We start from the raw sequence: 19228 nt of genomic DNA, 5'->3' as shown, positions 1-19228 counted from the left end.
TTGTGCGTGGATGGGTTCAGTGGACCTTTTTTTTTTTTGGACACATTTTTCGCTTCCTTGGGTCTTGTAAGCACACGTTGGGGTTTGCTTTGGCTCGTTTGCCTCCGAGTCCACAGAGCCCTTCCCGTGTGTCCCACATTCTCCTGCAGGGGAAGGGGAAGGTGCTCCGCTCCGAGGCTGATTTACCACTCCTGGATCCCAGCAGGCATTTCACCCTCTCCTTTCGTTCACTCGTTTGCCTGGCCACTCTTAGGCGCATCGTGATGGATCGAGTCAGCAGCGTGTCAGTAGGCCAGCACATCTGACGCCTGTGTTGATCGATGGGGAACAGCTCCTTGGCTTTGATGCCTCTCACCCTTTGCTCAGGCACTCCCCACTCCTCTCCCACACTTGAGGAGAGAGAGAGAGAGAAAGAGAGAGAGAGAGAAAGAGAAAGAGAGAGAGAGAGAGAAAGAGAGAGAGAGAGAAGAGATAAGGGAGAGGGAAAAAAGGTGAGGTGATTAAGAGGGAAGATGCAGTGATGGTGTGCGTGTGTGTGTGTATGTGTGTACACACACGTGTGTGTACACTTGTGTCTGTGCTGTAGTCGCTCACAACCTGCGTTGCCACAACACGGTGTGTGTGATTTGTTGCCTTCACTCAGCCTCCCCACCTTCAGCACCTCCTCCCCTGCAGGGGGACAGGCCAGAACGGGGAGAAGTGCATCTCCAGTCCCCCCCGCTATCTAGCTCGCTCGCTACCAGTGGCACTGGACGGCGACAACAGGTGGAGAAGGCTGGCCTCCTCGCCCGGCGCTGGGGTCACCCCTTCAGGACAGCGTCCCTCAACAGCCTGCCAGTCTGGCCTCCCAGCCAGAAGTGGAGCGAAGAGGAGTGAGGAGAGGAGAGGAGGTGAAGAGAGGAGTGGAAAGGAGGTGAAGAGAGGAGGGAAGAGGTGAGGAGAGGAGAGGTGAAGAGAGGAGGGGAGAAGAGAGGTGAAGAGAGGAGGGGAGAAGAGAGGTGAAGAGGAGTGGAGAGATGAGTTGAAGAGGAGTGAAAGGGAGGTGAAGAGAGGAGGGAAGAGGTGAAGAGAGGAGAGGAGAGGTGAAGAGAGGAGGGGAGAAGAGAGGTGAAGAGAGGAGGGGAGAAGAGAGGTGAAGAGGAGTGGAGAGATGAGTTGAAGAGGAGTGAAAGGGAGGTGAAGAGAGGAGGGAAGAGGTGAAGAGAGGAGAGGAGGGAAGAAGTGAAGAGAGGAGAAGAGAGAAGAGGTGAAGGAAAGAGAGGAGGGAAGAGGTGAAGAGAGGAGAGGAGAGGAGAGTGGGCCCTGCTGAAGGAGGAAACCTGCTGCTGCCTCTTCTCCACTCATAAATCACGGTGCGGGGCGTTGCTAGGCACCCCAGCGCTGCAGACTTCCTGTTTGGAAGTGGTGGTGAAAGCCCCGGGCTCTGCCCCCACCCCCGGGCTCAGAGGGCTGAACTATCTGCACAATGACTAATGACAACCCCACACGGCCACCCCCCACTCCACACACCTGGGGGCATAGTAGAGGTGTGTGTGTGTATGTGTGAGTGTTTTGGGAGGAGTATTTTCATAATCAGTCATGTCCTACTTTGACCGCACTCAAAACAGGCGTTTGTTTTCATCGGACTGCCATCCTGCATGACTATGAAAAGTCTTATTGTGTCACTCACATGTCTTTTATACTGATGTCTTCCTAGCTGCTGTTATGCCAGCGTAGTGTGAGTGCTGTCTCTCTACCCAGACTCATTCACTCTGGTTCACATGCCTCAAAGTGATACTCGATCATCACTTCGTCCATACAGTTGAACTAGCAGGGTATGACTGGCCTGCAGTGCTGGCTTGGGTAAGCCACACTCTGCCTATGTCAGTGCTCGTGCTCCCAAATTGACTCACACAAGACGTTTTGATGGAAAGCTATTGGTCTGCAAGGCATAAGTAACAAGGTGAAGCTGGATGATCAATCTCAGTAGTTGACTGTAAGGTCAGCATATTAGCATTCCAACTAATTCCAACTCACCCCTAACTGTCTTTTCTGTATGATTGATAAAATAATGTGTGACTAAGGCTTGTTTTTGATTGCTGTCTTTGGAAAGTGTGCCATGGTGATGTTTGAATGGATCCTGCAGCGGTTGCATTTTTCATGAGCTGACAGCATCCATCAAGCCATGTCATCAGTGATGTCACGTTTGTGGCACAAGTGTAGCCTTGTTATGCTCAGGGGCATAGTAGGTGTAATGATGTCACAAGGCTTGTTTTCACTCGATGAGCAGGTGCCTTACATGCAAACAAAGCAGCTTTTAAAAAAAGCTTAACCCATACAACAACCCCCCCCCCAAAAAAAAAAAAGATATTTGCTGTCAAAAAATGAAAATGTCTGTGGCCTTACAATGATAAACTCTAAATGCAGTGTTCCTGATGTTATTGTGCACGTTACACAGGTTCCTCTGTCTCAGCCCATTTGTTTTGTATTTGTTTACTTCTCTCCGTCATCTTCATCGTGAACAACAGGGGAGCTATTGTCAACCTGTTCTCAGGTGTATGTCATTATGAAGAAGTGTGTCTTCCAAAACCAAAAACCCACTGACCTCAACATTTTAAGCTCATAACAAACATAGCTTATGGCCTTTGAGAAGGACTACTTATGGTATATCGAGAAGGGTTCTTGTAGTATTTACACACAATGAATGAGAATGCATTTGGAGAAGGCTTGTTATAGTATTTACATGTGTTGGCCAAGTAGGAGAAGAGAAGATGAAGCCCCAAGAGTGCTGAATGAGGCAGAGGGGGGAGAGTGCAGGAGAGAGGCTCTTAGAGTCCTGTAAACAGCCACTAAATAAAGGGCTCTGTGGGAGTGTTTGTTTTAGTGCTTCAGCTTCTGTTGGCCCTGAGTGGGTTTGTCTGGTCGTGTCACCAGGACAGGGGTGTGGGAATCACACAGTCCGTGCCAGCCAGCCAGCCAGCTTACTCTGCTGCTCACCGCTCGTCAGTCAGGGGTATTTAAATCCACCAGAAGACAAACACACACACACACTGAAACGCACACCCATAGACACAGACACACAAACATGCTTATTATAGTGAAAAGCAGTCATTCAGAAAGACACTTACACACACACTGTCAGGATGTCTGTCTTTCTCTCTCTCTCTCTCTCTAAATCTCTCTCTTTCTCTCTCTGCCTGTCTCTCTCAGCTCCAAATCCCTTTACAAACAAGCCACATACTGTATAAAAGTGTACAGAAGTGACACCTCAACAGAATCTTACTGCATTTTGTTTTTAGAAAGCAACAGTAGCCGGTTCAGAAGCTCTTCAGAAACACATGTAGCACCACACCCACCGCTCAGATATGGTGAACTCATACAATCACAGGAAATGTGGCCATGATAGCATTTTCTAACCTCATGAGCACACCTCCAATTAGCAACCATTTCAATGTCTGATTTGAACTCTCAGCAGTGGTTTACATAGACACTTTTATTAAAAGTTGTGCAGCGTCTCCATATATCACGATTGATAATGAGAGGGGTACCATAGCATGGGAAGGCTGGTCCTCCTGGACCTTGTAATTGCAGTCTGTAGCTAGTGTATATTTAAAATCCCGCCAGCATTATGCATAGGTTCCTGATCTCTTCTCAGGCGCACGTGCACCTTTGCCAGTGTGTGCTGCTGCTCTGAAACTGCTCCTGTATGACAGCAAAAGGGATTATGCTGAGCTTTCTGGTCTCTCCCACTAAGGGATTTGGTTTTCCCATTTAAAACCTGATGCCCTGAGGTTTTATGTCCCAAAAAAGGTATTCCCTTTCAAGGTTTAGCCACAGGCCTCAGACGTCCCTCCATTTCTAAATAAAGGCCATGTAAAACTCTTGAGATGGGTCCGAGGAGTTGGATGACACTCTGGCATTCCTCTCCTCTCTCCACTCCTCTCCTCCTCTCCCCTCCACTCCTCTCCACTCCACTCCTCTCCCCTCCACTCCTCCCCACCTTGCCCTTGGAGGCCTACTGGTTGGGACTCCATTGAGCTTGTCCAGTGAGGGTGAATTGTTGTATGTTTCTTTTGGGTGGACTTGTTCTTGTTCACAAATAGTGATATTCACTATATGATCTGTGTCCAGTTTGTTTTCAAATTCAGTGAATTCAGTTTAGCTGGCACATGTTGTAAATAGCTGTGCACTATAATGACAGTTATTAAGCTTCTCATGAATCAGCAGGATGCCGTCTTGAGCATCTATTACTCAGGTTAAATCCCTTTGTCTGCTCACATGGCCATACACCATCAAAATGAAATTGAAGATGATGCCAAAACTAGGTGCCTGATAAAAGCATCCCTCAAAAAGCTGGACAAACGGTTGCATAGTGTTGCTTTAACTTCATTTATTCCCTTTTTATCTTTAGTTGAGGAGGAAAAGCCCAGCAGTGGTGCCGTGGCTGAGTACCTGGAGAGCAAGAAGAAGTATGAAGACCAACGCAAACAGAAACTGAAGAAAGGCTCCACCAGAGAGGCACAGGTATGGCCCTGGAGGACAGGGGACTGGAAACATGTCCTACTCATGCCAAAAGGTTGCATGACAATGTGGTAAACACATGGAATCAAAAACAAGAAGTGTTTTCATCTTTTTAACATTTTTATGAAAAATGGCATGTCCAAAATTATTCATACCCTTTTTAAATAGTCAATGGAAACATGTTTATTTGCCATTACAGCACTCAAAATGGTTCTTATAATAGCTAACAAGCCTCTCCATGTCTCCACAATGATTCTGGACTGCACGTTTTTAGCAGCAATCCAGGTTTTGAGGCTGTATCGGTTATTTGAAAAGTAGTTTGTTGGTGCGCACATCCAAGGCAGGTGCTGGACAAAAAGTGCTAGGCTATCAAAAGGAAAAAAGGTAGATTGTCCGCACACTTGCTCCCATCAGGATTTTTTATTGACTTTACTTACGGGTGAATAAGTCAATAAAAATTCCTGATGGGAGCAAGTGTGCGGACAATCTACCTTTTTTTTTCTTTTTGGATCGGTTATTTGCCATCACTCTGGCCTTATGCTCTTTTTTTGATGGATTGAGGTCTGGACTCAGGCTGGGCCACTTTAAAATGTTGATATTGTTCTCTGTTAACCATTTCTTGCCTTGTTTGGCTGTCTGTTGGGGATCATTGTGTGGTTTAATGGTCTAATGCCAACTAATGGGGCAGTTCTCTTGGCAGACTGCTTGATCTTTTCCTCCAAAATCTTAATGTAGCCCCTTATTTTAGTGTTACCATTTACTTTGAGGAGGTCACCAGGCCCCACTGGTTGAAAAACATCCCAGAAGAATAATTTTCTCATCCCCACACTTGACATGGACATGGCATTGTTGGGAATTAATGCTTCTTTTTTAATTTTTTAATAATCTCAGGCCATGAAAAAATCCAGCAAAACCTGAGCTGTGCATGTTTGGAAAAGAGTGATCCATGATCAGCATACATGATTACCAAGTGGTCCATTTTGTGATGGGATGAAAATATGAACCACCAAACCGCCATACCCACAGTGAAGAATAGCTGTAGAAATGTATTAGTGTTGGGTGCTTTTCAGACATGGGGCCTGGCAACATTCTTAAACTAAATGAGAAAAAAGGACTAGAAGATTCTGAAGGAACACCTCTGAGTAGGGAACACTGGCCTCATAGGCAGCATCAGTCCTTTAAACAAGACAATGATATGTGATGAAACATCCAGCCAAAGTGGGAAATATAAATGGTATAATGGTAATAAATGGTGAAAAAGAAACAATATCAACATGTTAGAGTGATCCAGGCAAAGACCCAGAGTACAGACCTCAATCCATTAAAAAAGGGCGTACAAGGCCAGAGTGATGGCAAAGAACCGATCCAGCCTCAAAACCTGGATTGCTCCTAAAAAGGTGCAGTCCAGAATCATTATGTAGACATGGAGAGGTTCTGTAGCTATTATAAGGACCATTTTGAGTGCCGTGATGGCAAATAAAGATGTTTGATTATTTAAAAAGGGTATGAATTATTTTGGACATTTTTCATAGATTAAAAAATAGATGAAAATACTTCTTGTTTTTGATTCCATGTTTCTACTAGATTATAGGGCAGTCATGGCCTACTGGTTAGTGTTTCAGACTTGTAACCGGAGGGATGCCGGTTCGAACCCCGACCAGTAGGCACGGCTGAAGTGCCCTTGAGCAAGGCACCTAACCCCTCACTGCTCCCCGAAATGCTGTTGTTGCAGGCAGCTCACTGCGCCGGATTAGTGTGTGTGCTTCACCTCACTGTGTGTTCACTGTGTGCTGAGTGTGTTTCACTAATTCACGGATTGGGATAAATGCAGAGACCAAATTTCCCTCACAGGATCAAAAGAGCATATACTTACTTATACTTAACCTTTTGGCATGTGGCAGTGTCATTTTCAGTCAAAATAAACATATTGGTCAAGACAAAACTCAACATTAAATCGATATTTGCCAGGGGTATGAACAATTTTGGGTTTAACTGTATTTTTTAAAAAAAATCTAAAACATGTCTGTAATATTAGGCAAAAGTCATCTCTATGTGTGTATACATATTCTGATATGTTCTTTGTGACAGCCTCAGCTGTTGGCAAAAGGTTAAAACATAACCAATGGGAACTAATGATATGCCTGTCAGTCAGTCATCATTTTTTTTATCTTTTTATCGAGGTGTTGTTTCAGAGTTTAACAAGGAGAGGGGTGGGTGGGTGTGTGTGTGCGCAAAACATTGTCAATTTCATCAAGAGGTATGTACCTGGACGTTTATGTGTCTGGAATTTTGTACACTTACCGGTACTCTAGTCTCACCCGTTCATTTCATATGACCAGTCATTTTTGACCGGGAACACCACAGGTGTACAGAAGTCAAATAAAAAGTCCAAATGTTTTTTGAGAAACCAGAAAAATGGTAAATTGGTCAGATTTGACCGGAACACAACAGAAGAGATATGTAAAGAATATCCTCTTTCCTCATGCGCAGACTTTGGCTCTCCTGGACCGCTTCAAGTCCAAGCTGTCGAGTGCCATAACTGACACGCCCGAGGAGGCTCCAGTGGAGCAGCTCGGAGAGGAGGACGACCAGGGCTGGTGAGTGACTCCCTCAGGCTCTCACGACCACGCAAACGTGCCCTGATGGACAGATGCATGAGACAAGACCAGAGCAATGCGAACACACAGCACAAGCACAAGAGATTGTGTTTGTGTGAGTGAGTGTGTGTGGGGTAGCGAGTGTTTGTGTATGTATGATCATGGTATGATGGAATGTAATCAGGAACTGGGGGCTGTAAATCACATACATCCCAAATCACATACATCCCAGAAGTAGTGTCTGTCTTAGCCTATAGTCCAAACACTCATGTTTGTGTGTGTGTGTATCAGAGAGTGTATGTAGTGTATGTAGCTCCTGTCCATTGTACACATCTCGCACTGTGTAAAGTCTGCACCCCAGAGCCCGTAATCTCTCCGCGGCTCAGTGCTGATCTGCGTCTGGTTAACATCCTCCTGCTATTTCATCTTTCTGGATTTTAACCTCATTTGCTTTCTTTGTTTTTGTCCTTTCTTTTCTTCATGCATGAAACGTGTTGAAACCGGGCTCACTATGAAGGAACAGCCACACTGTTTCTCTGGAAGGACTGTAATTTCAGGGTTCCATCCACAATGAGAATCCAGGCTGGTGTTGTGGATGGTTTTGTTTTCTGTAGTCTACTTTAGTCAAACCCAAACACGTATTACTAGAGAGCGCAGCACGCCATTGTATTGTGTGAGTGTGAAAATGTATTCCAAAGCAAGCCTTTGACATTTGGACGTTGCATTGTTTTGTTTGGGGTTTCTTGCTTTTGGTAGCTGAAGAGGTATTGCTTATGGATAGGTGCTTGGAGAAGTTTGAGACCATTGTATTATTTTTCCAAAACTATTATCAAGTGTAATCCTCTTCACTTTTTGTTTGTTATTGCGGGCATCTCCTGATTTGCAGAAATGCCATAAAAATGTAAACATTCAAATCCATTTCCACTCTACTGAGAAGAAAATGACCACAGTTCAGTCAACTTTGGCAGCGTTGCTGAAGAGAAGGTCCACTGTACCCAAACAAAAGCACACTTCCAAATTAAAACCAGGTAGGGGGAACAGTGGAAAACAGGCAGTTTGGTGCTTCATATGAGGTTTAATGACAAAACTTTTCATCTTTGATGTGCCCTCGACATTAGACAGGATTCTTATTGGGGAGAGGGAGGGGGCTAGAGAGAGAGAGAGAGAGAGAGAGAGAGAGAGAGAGAGATCCCAGGAGAGATCAGGCAGTAGGGTGCTCTTGCCACTCCAGCTGAACCAGCGCTGCAGCGGGCCACAGCAGAACAGAACAGGGGTTACAACAGGGCAGACGCTGCGAGTCAAGTCTGGGCCAGAAGCGGAACGCATTCCATCTGTGTCTGTTTCTACAAACCCCCCCAACACACACACACATGCTACCTCCCTCTACACACACACACACTCACACACTACCAACCCCCCCTCCCCTCCTCACACACACATACACACACACATTAACCCCCCTCCACACACACACACACACCCCGCCCCGCCACCCTTCCTCTGGCTGGCTCTCACCAACCCCCCCACCTCCTCTTCCTCGCCCCCTGACTTCCCTCTTCAGAAGAAAAATAAATCCAGGAAAGTCTCCTTAGGCCTTGCATCGCGGGGACCGAGCTGGCGGAGGAAAAACCCATTTTGATAAGGGCTCGTCCAGCGCTGGGCTTCTAGCACGGGTGGAGGGGGACCAGGGTGGATGGGGGCAGTTCTTGGATGGGAGGGGGGCAGTTGGGCCGGTGGGCTGTCATCACCACGGTGGAGGGAGATCGGCGAGATCGCTCGCACGGAACGGCTGCCCACCGGTTTGCCACAGCATAGCCACTGCATTCTGAATGGCCTGCAGCCAGGCCCACTGTGCTTTGCACACACTCATAGATATCCCTACACACGCACATGGACACACGGACACACACACACACACACACACACACACACACACACACTTATCCACACAGAGAGAGAGACATGCACTTTCTCACATTCATTCACAGACACACACACACACATATCCACAAACACTCTCAGAGAGACACACACACACACACACACACACAGATACACACACACATATCCACATGCACACTGACTCACTCACTCACAGACATACACAAAAACAAATATACTTACATTCTCTCACACTCTCAAATACACACAGGCACACACACTTATCAACACACACTCCTCAACACACATTTTTACATAAACACAAACACACATTGAGACATACTCACAATTGCAGTCATACAGACTTGCACACCCGCTAGACATAAACATGCACTCACTCTCCTTCCTAGACACACACCCTTATAACAAAAGCATTCCCAACCAAACATTAGGCATTCATGAGCTTAATGGCAGATCAGTGCAAAGATAATGGGGCACAAAATGGATATTTTATCATCTACCAACTTCATACACTGGGCATGCAGAGCAGAAATAGTCCAGATCTGGTGTTTAGATCTGTTAAGATATGCTGAACAAACAGTAAAAAGCAGAAAGCCCCTGGCCTATTGTTATTGGACTCTAAATCTTGGTGCGGTTTTGCCATTGAAATGGTACTCTAAACCACGGAACTGATGGTTATGCAGTTAAATAAAACAACCCATGCACTGTACCTGCCTCTGAAAGCCATGAGGAGCAATATACTGTTGGCACAATGTAGACAAAGCAATGGACAAAACATGCCTGTAAACCAGACAAAACAAAGTTTGGGGAAAGGGAGCAGCACTATGCCACAGAGTTCACTCGGCTGGTGCAGAGCCCTGCGTGCTCTCCAGGATTTCAGAGATTTGCCCACCGCTTGTCACATTACTGTGTATTTTAGCCCGCTGCAGACCAGGGTAGAATTCCATTTGAGATGCCAGCTGACAGTACAGCTTTGAGGTAAACGGCTTTCAAGTAGACAGAATTGATTATACTAAAAATAAATGAGCGCATGTCATCTGGAGAGTTTTGTCTGAAGATAAGAGGCCAGTGACTGTTATGAGGTAGATGTTTCGAGGTAGCGTTATGAATAAGACATTTTAATTGATAAATCTAACAGCCTGTAAGTATAAATGTCTGAGAGGCTGAACTTTGTCATTTGACGAGTGGGTCTCGCGGGAGTCCATGGCCACTTGATTTATAAATGATGTGTTTACAGCTGTGGAGCTCTGTCGGTGGAGCGGGTGTGCATGTAAATGTAGTCCCCCCCCCCCCCCCAGTCTTATTTTTATCACCACAGTCTCACTTCAGGCGTGCTTCCCTCTCGGCCCCCTCCTGCCCTGTTTGAGCAGGACCTGGCCACCCGACGGGGGCCTATCAGATTATTTATTTTCCCCGGCTCTGTTTTTCCCCCAACCATTTCTGGTCAGTTACAAGAGTTTGGTGGGAGTGCAAGGAGGGGTGGGTGGGGGCTGAAGGGGGAAATGTAGGTCAAGAGTGTGGGAGAGGAAGGTGAGGGCTTCTTCCGAGACGCACTTTTCATGCTTTCATCATCGCAGGTCCCTTTCAACCATCACTGTTCTAACAGTGACATTCTTCTGCCAGCAACCCTCCCCGTCATGTTACTGTTGGCTAATTTTCCCCACCCTCAACCCCGAATTCCAAAGCCTTCCAAAAAGACTGGGTTAATATTAGTTTGTAGTCGTATTTTTAGTTGCTTTGGAAGGCGTTGATGAAGGTCTCTCTCTGGAGTGTGCCTCCTCATTCGTGTTGAACGTGGCCAGAGGTCCCCCAGGGGAACCCTTAGCTCTGCCCCAAGCTCCATAAATCCCTTTGTGTAAAATGTTTGCTGAATTGTTTCAATTATCAATCATTTCAGGGCTGTACGTGTGACAGTGCATGAAACTCTTTACAGACTTTGAAAACTTTTAAAATTTGCAAAATATTTAGTTTCAATACCCCAAGCACCTCGTCTGTTTTTATTTTGCCCAGGCCCGGGTTCAGCTGTAAACTGTTCCGCCGCCAGTTACGAAATGAAAACATGAATCTGAAATAAATTTTCCATCACTGGAATGTCCCCCTGGCCCACTGTGCTGGGGCGTGAGGCGGAGAGGCATGTGTTTGGTGCTCACAGCAGAAGAAGGAGCAGACGCTACGATTTTGACCAGATTTTCGCCCCAAATCAATCGGATCCAACAAACCTTTGACTTACAATTTGTCACATAGTTTAAGTAGACTCACAACGCGCTCTCTTCCACCCAGCCCCAGTTATCAAGTATCGGGATGTTTTATTTCCTTGAATGTATGCCCACATACGTCCTAATGGTCTTGCTTGACATCATGCTTGAGAGTCATGATGTCCTACTAATGGTGTGTGATTAAGCACATCTAGCTGTTTGTGTACCTATTTACTGTCACATACACATACGGGTACTATGGTTGGGTACCATTCACATTCAGACCGATATCAGCACTGGTATCGGAACCTGGTGTTCGGTACCGTTACCCAATGGGTCTTTTTTTTCCCGGTACTTTACTGTGTCTGCATATGTAATTGTAACGTGTGTATCCTCTTGTCAAACTGCACGGGAGTACTGTCTATGAATGTGAGAGTTTGAGACTGTTTTGGGGGCCGTTGGTCCTAGTGATGGAGTGATGGAGATGGGGAGCAATGGGAGGGGATGTATGCACTGCACAGCAGAAATGAAAAGCAGGCCTTGCATCTGTTTGCCTGTAGTTCTCTCGTTTCACGCAGTTTTTTTTTTACTAAGCAGAGCAGCTGTGTCTTGATGTTTAGTGTCCAACCCTGACAAGGCCCAAATACAGACAGAAACAAGGGATACCTATTCTCGAATACATTCCTGAAGGGACTTCTCACACATTGAGTGGGTGTGACACAACCCATTACAGTGTTGTGTATAAGTTCTACCAAAGGTAGAATAGTCATGGTCTTATAGTTATGTATTGTAAATATCCAACTTTCTTAAACAGTGATCAATGTATGCCATCTGCTGAGCTCTCCCTCTCTCTCTCTCTTTCTTTCTGTGTGTGTGTGTGTGTGTGTGTGCATGTTGCAGGCTGTCTCACGTGCTCCAGTTTGACGAGCAGAGCAGGAAAGTAAAGGACGCCAACATGCAAGACGAGGACACCTTTGAGATCTACGACCCACGCAACCCGGTCAACAAGCGGCGGAGGGAGGAGAGCAAGAAGTTGCTGAAGGAGAAGAAAGCAAAGATATGAGTGCAGGGATCATCTGATCAGGAGCGCTCTCAAGGAGGGGTCAAACATGGCCATCACTCATTCTCATAAGAACAGCTCAGTCATTGGTCCTCTCTCATATCTCACCCCTCCTCTTGCTCCTCTCTCATATCTCACCCTCCTCTTGCTCCTCTCTCATATCTCACCCCTCCTCTTGCTCCTCTCTCACTCTCTCATATCTCACCCCTCCTCTTGCTCCTCTCTCACTCTCTCATCTCCCTCCTCTTGCTCCTCTCTCATATCACCCCTCCTCTTGCTCCTCTCTCATATCTCTCCCTCCTCTTGCTCCTCTCTCATATCTCTCTCATATCTCTCCTTCCTCTTGTCTCTTCTATCCTCTATTCCAGTGTTCCTGCTGCTGACATCCTCTCCTCCCTCCCTCCCTCCCTTTTCTTCTGCTTCTCTTCATTCTGTCTTTTCTTGTCTGTCTATCTCTTCTGCTTTCTCTTTTCTTTTCCATTTGTCTTTCCTCTTGCCACTCTTGTTTTTCTCTCTCATTATACTCCTCTCTCCTTTCCCCTCTTCTCTTCTTCTGACTGTGTTTTCTATCTCTCTCTTCTTCTTGACGTCACTTGACTTTTCTGAGGATGATTTGGTCAGCGTGTCTCAGAGCCAAATCTTTCCTTCCACATCGTATAGTATCCAAGACATTTGCTTTAACCTGGGACACATGGCCTCTTGAAACAGCCTTTTATGACTAGCTGTACACAAATGACTTGGAGATATTAAAGTAGATGTTCTACACAAATAAAAGTCAGCAAATGTGTGTAAGGAAGGATGGGGAAAAAAAAAAAGTACCCACCTCCTTTGGAGTCTGAAGCTGCAGTTCATCTCCAAGTTTGAGGGCTTCATGTTTTGTGGGTGTTGCGTCAACTGTATTTACAGCTGCAATGAAATAAAGAGCTGACTCATCTCTCTGGATTTGTGTGTGTGTGTGTGTGTGTGTGTGTGTGTGTGTGTGTGTGTGTGTGTGTGTCAGGGAGTGCATGTGCATCATGGAACTAGAGCTTCTATAAATTCTGCTCTTATCTGCCCGACCTCCCAGAGTCGCAGTTATTAAATTCTTCAATTGAATTACACTTGCCAGGAAGGGTAATAGTGCTGTTAAAATGAGTTGGAGGAGACTTGAGACTTGAACATGACTAAAGCCCAGTGTTGATATGCCTTTTTATAGAAGTAAAACTCCTTTTGAATGAGTAAGGCCTTGAGGAAATTGAATTGATCCTTTCATTCTTTGGGACTTATACTCCTATTTGAAGGCACTGAATCAGTGTCTTACATTCACGTGAGGTTGAACCAGGTCAGCCGCAGCGTAAGAAAAACTTGTTCACAATAATGTGATGCCCAGAGTGACAATGAAATGCTTTCATGTAGAAACATCAGCAGCTGTCCATGTTGAATTGGTTCGATTTGTTTCACATGGCCAGACTTGGCCGGCAATAATAACACCTTGAGCTGATACACCCCTGTAGGAGCAGTGAATCAAATAAACCCTTAGCACATGGACCAGAGAAAGGGGAGCGAGGCCCCTATCATCCTGTTTTCCAGTTGGCACAAATGAAAGCAACATGCCTGCATTGAAAACCCTGAAGCAAATAAGCCATATAATAGAGCAGTGTAGCAACACAATAACAGCGCACGAGTATAGTGGTGCCAGGCAGATGGCATCTGTTGCCCATACGCAGAGGTAGGGCTTGAAGTGGCACCACACGGTAGTGACGCAGTGCCTCCCTTTTCAAAGCAAACAAGAGATATGCACCATTGCACTTTATGCCTACCGTGTTTGAGGACAGAAGGACTATAACATACCAAAGCCACATGCACTTCTGAAGTTGCTCAGGTATGATTGCCAGATTTGTTTGTGTTCACCCTACCCAGAGCTGTTGAAGAGTGAACCCCACTAAAAACACAGTAGTTTATATCAATAAATGAACCTTTCTCATATGGACTCATACTCACTTCAACCTCTTTTCAAACATCACCTCTTCTCAGAGTGTCCTCTTCCTTTAGTGCAATTGAAGTTCTCCCTTCAGGTCTGAGACTTTGCTCCCTACACCGTCTCCCTGGCCGTCTCAACACGTGAACCCATCCGTTTCATTTTAAATTCATGGTAATTTTGGAGTCTGTTGTGTTGTGTTTGGCTGTATAGACCTAGCCAACTTTTTTTAGTCTGGTTATTCAATTATTTTTTCATTAAGGAGTAAAGAACCACCTCTGCTGAACCTCAGCATCACATAGTCCTTCAGCTTTCGTCTGTGCTCCAGACTCAGACTCTGAGGCATTCTCATGGAGGCTCAAGCCTACTCTCAGCATGGATGATGCTGAGGGCTTCATGTCTGCAAGTTTCAATTCAGCTCTGGTCTGTTTTATTTGAAACAGGGTTGTTATCAACTGATCTAATCACACAGAGACTATGGATAAGCTGTTATGGAGAGATCATCAGGGGACATCTTTCCGAGGCTCACCTTGAAAGCTAATGTAAATTCCATATAGCCTAGTCATAGGTTCAGTTATGGGGAGCCAGGGAGAAAATGACAGGAGTGAAAACAGTAAACATAAGTGCTAATTTAATAATTTGTCAATGATTCCTTTGGATCTATGGAAAAGCATCTATTGGTCAAATAAAAAAGACACCCATTAGTTTTCTCCAGTGAGATTAAGCAACCATTTACTCTCAATGATCTTTTTCCTAGTAGCTAAGAAAACAGGCTAATGCTGTTGGCGGCGATGCCCTGGGAGGGCTGCGGTTAGCGCAGGCGCGACGGCGAGGAGGGCTAGCATATGTGACCAGAAGCTCCGTTCGGATTTTACAGCTCTTCTGGGATGGCGCTTAAATTTTCATATGGAACAGGAAGGAGAGTTAATGTTACACTTAGCAGCCGGCCTAGCCAGTGCTGCCGCAAATGCGAAGCAGGTGGGACACATGGCTAAACACACACACAGAGAGAGAGAGAGACCCGTCTGCCTTCCTTCAGCTGCTGAATGGCCACTGCCAATGTGCTGAGCCATTACTGAGAGGTGTTGGTTATGTGGGTTATATGCATAGGCTATCAAGTAGGGGTTGACAAAAAAAAATTTCATCATGGTCAGATGAAAGATTTGTACAAGTGAAGCAAACACGTAGTCAAGAGAGATGGATTGATTTGTTTTTCGTGCTAAATTTGCTGGAGTTTGCACACCATTGACTTAGTAACAGTAGGCCTATACTGCAGAGCCAGTCTCCCATCACCTGTGATGCTGCGACCATCCACTAATTCACTGTGTCCACACACACACTTTGGAGGTGGCCCCATCAACCCAGTAAAATGGTCATGTTAAAATATTATTTTCGCATTTTGGTTCCACGTTACATTTCCTGTCTCGGTCCGCCTGATCTGATGATGTTTTAATTCATATGTCGGTCTGTTTATGACTCCTATGTTTGTGTGTGGCTATTTTGTTTTGAATCTATGATCTTCCTAGTCAAAGAAGAAAGGCACTATTAAAGATAAAACAAATTTCCTCCTGTTCATCGTGCCTCCCGTCATGTCTCTATTCCCCACAGGGGGCCCAGCCCACATGGTGAGAACCACTGGCCCACTGGATAGTCACCATCACTGCCACCGTGTTGGTTATTTGGAGATTGAGGTAGCCTCTGGTGTTAAAAAGGCCCATGGTGGGCAGGTGCATGTCAGAGTTACTGGTCAGAGCAGGCTCTCCCACAGCTCATGAACTGATGAGAGACCGCTGGGTTTAATATTTTCATTTCTCCACACTGCTCTGTGTTCAGTGGTGTGTTCATGTCTTCATTGTAGTTCTTAACTACAGCTATAAACAAGTAAAATTAAGCAAGGAATTCATTTTCTGTTGACAAATTTACAGATGTCCTGAAACACTATATAATTAAGATAAAAAAAAAAGATATTTTCTAGTTCTATTTGTGGACGTAAAAGCATTATTAAGAAGAACACTGTCTGTCTGTCTATGCTGGGAGAATCCCCTTGCTGAAGAGGTGGGAGGAAACCTTTAGCCTCCACTCAGCACCCAGACCCACAGCAGCTCTTAGCATTCCTGCCCATAGCCAGTGCAGGTCAGGCTTCAGGTCCTGTGTGTGTGTGTGTGTGTGTGTGTGTGTGTGTGTGTGTGTGTGTGTGTGGAGGAGAAGGGGGTTCACGTGACTGCTGAAGATGAGATGGAGCACTAATGGTATTATCATTGCTGCTGTGAACCACCCCCCCCCCCCCAGTCTGTGATTTCCCACTGTCCTTGCTGCTAAAAATAGCACCTTAATCTAACACTCCTTGATTCGAGACTGCAGCCACGGCAGAGCACCTCCCGCCACACACACACACACACACACACACCCTCTGCTCAGGTTCTTCTCTGTGATAGGAAGCCCATCTGCTGAGACACTCAGCAGTGAAGCACCTAATGACAGCAAATGTTTCCTGGTTAGCACTCTCACTGTATACGGTTTCCCCACTTAGCCACAGCAGCTAGGAGAGGTGAGGGTATAGGTTCCACTACGGCCTCACTGTGCAGGAGAAATACCATCTTCTGAACTATTGCATTGGAAATCGTTTACACTTAAATAGATCTAATGCTTTTTCAAGATGAGCATACAATAATGTACAATAGACTGCATGACTAAATATTCTGAATAATTATTCAATTGCATGCCACTTAGTCTTCAGTGTGCCACTACACTGCTTCATCAAACTAACTGCCGGGTCTTTACTCCAGATCACATTAATGATTTGAAATAGCTGGCTCTTAAATGTGTTGATCACATGTGTGATCTTGTGATGCAGCAGTTGGTCCATGTGCGTTGCCCATTGAGCCCAGTATTCTCTAGCCCACAGGACCGGCCTCAGAACGAGCTGAGCATGGGACACTGACACACAGCAGAGCTAGTAGCAGTCATCATCATTCAAATGGGTACGTTGCACATGACGCTCCATATTACTTTACCGACACATACATACCTACATATTATTATAATATTATATTGTTATGCTTTACTTACCCTACCCCTAACCACAACACTTATGGTTTGGTATGGTAAGGAAATATTCTGAGTAAAGTATTATGGACATAATGCATAAGGGAAATTATGAAGGGAGGTCTCCAGTCAGTACATTATAGTAGTGTTGCACATTCAGATTGTAGGTGACTATTGGCAGCAGTCAGTCACCGTCGGGTGTTCTGGCCCATTCTTATCAGTAAAGCCCTGAGCTGAAGGCTATGAATTAGTGTTGCTTAGGGACTGGCTTTGAAAGCCGAAGGGGAGACAGCAGACTTGACAAACCAAGCCTTGACTCATTTTTTCCAAGCCTCTGCCCACCTCAGAAACCATGACCTTGATGAATCATCTCCACAGAGTCCTTGCTGTCCATTAGGCGATGGAGAAATTGAATTAGCATAGCTGTGTGGCCCTCGCACACGCTGTGTGCTTGCTAAGTTCGGCCTCTGCGTTTCCTCACCCTGTATGTCATCGTGACCCAGTCTGTCATGCCTCGGGCGGCTCTGATGTTTACCGAAGGGCATTTTCCTTCCCGCTGTTGGTATTCCAAGGCCTGAACCTATTAAATCAAAAGGCCTGAATGAAATGGCTATGAAGCCGGCGTGAGGCCCCTTTGGAATTATTTAATAGGGTTAACCTGTATAAATGTCCTTGTGTCACAGATCGTATTTCATTGCTACTTTATGAGATTTATTTCTCTCCTCCCTCCCACTTTCACTCTCTCTTTCCCACTCTCTCTCTCTCTCTCTCTCTCTCTCTTTCTACCTCTACTGTATGTTTTAAAGTGTACTGTGCAGGCCCCCCTCTCCATTTAAAAACACTGTGGACAGCGCTGAAGGTTTGAGGAATGTGGCTTTGAGAGCTGGAGTCTCTGGCCCGTGTTGGCTTAGATGTGGTTCCTCCAGCAGCAGTCAGCCGAGATATGCTGTGGCTTACCCACTCCGGTGCCATCTGAGGCGGGCTCTGGCCACTGCGCTGGACCCAGTTTGAGGGCAGTAATAATGAGGCAGAATAATCCCACACAATACTGAAACCGGACCTTTAAGGAGGTGTGGGACCTCACACAAGAAGATCTGCTTTTTAAAAAAGAAATTTCAGTCGCCTCGTGCCAGACTTTCAGACCATGCAAGGCAGCACTTGAGAACGCTGGTACCAGAGGAATTGGACAAGACTGATCTGGAATGAATACTATTTCCTTCAAATGTTAAAGCATAGAATGAAACCAGTCAAAACAATAAATTAAGCCCAAGACTACAACCAAGACCAAGGTTAGGCTCTAAAAAGGAAACCTCAAAAATATTTGACTTCGGACTGAGTGAACATTTTGCATTAAATTACACTCAGGATGGTTGTTATCTAAGCTTCCAGTTGGAGACTATGAAAATATTTCCATTTAAGGCCTGGCTGACTGTATTCCATACTTTTAACAAATGGTAAAAGGGGCTGATACTGAAAATATGTACATTGGTGAGTATGAAGAGAGACCCTCAAGAAAGACTCCTCATGCACTAAACATAATAGACGTGCTCTGAAAATCTTTTCTGCTTCATTATTGATAATCTCCCTTCATACAGGTAAGCCAGGCACTGTTATGACACATTATACATCAATATATTATTTATTATGTAATCTTAAAATGCCGATGTACTGTTTGATATTTAACCTTATAGCACATTGTGGACATATTTTTTTTTATCTATGTAAAAGTTTTCTGTTGATCTGCAAGGTTGATGGACTGATCGATTATTGATGGTATCGATTATTGAAGGTTTGTATGGTATATTGGTGTATTAATTGATTGATTGACTCAGAAAACAAACTATCCCTATTGAGCACCAGGATGTTGGGCACCCATCAGATGTTTTGAATAGCGACTGAGATTCTTTGGATTGTCCGGAAGCAGACGGCCGAGCTCCAGACTGGATGTCTGGTCTTTGGGAGATGTCAGGAA

General features: G+C 45.3%; 1 protein-coding gene across 1 annotated transcript in view; it reads left to right on the top strand.

Annotated features, from left to right (window-relative positions):
* cwc27 (CWC27 spliceosome associated cyclophilin) overlaps positions 1–12444 on the top strand; it is a 36089-nt gene extending 23645 nt beyond the window's left edge. Inside the window, exons 12-14 of the mRNA XM_048234770.1 lie at positions 4391–4503; positions 6991–7097; positions 12095–12444. Of these exons, the coding sequence (XP_048090727.1) occupies positions 4391–4503; positions 6991–7097; positions 12095–12257 (383 nt within the window). The 3' untranslated portion in view covers positions 12258–12444. The remainder of the gene's footprint in view (positions 1–4390; positions 4504–6990; positions 7098–12094) is intronic.
* The last annotated feature ends 6784 nt before the right edge of the window (positions 12445–19228 follow it).

The sequence above is a fragment of the Alosa alosa genome, chromosome 23 (genome assembly GCF_017589495.1).
Source record: "Alosa alosa isolate M-15738 ecotype Scorff River chromosome 23, AALO_Geno_1.1, whole genome shotgun sequence".
NCBI classification, from domain to species: domain Eukaryota; kingdom Metazoa; phylum Chordata; class Actinopteri; order Clupeiformes; family Clupeidae; genus Alosa; species Alosa alosa.
Note: the sequence above shows the minus strand (reverse complement) of the source record. Positions and strands in the feature narration are given on the sequence as shown.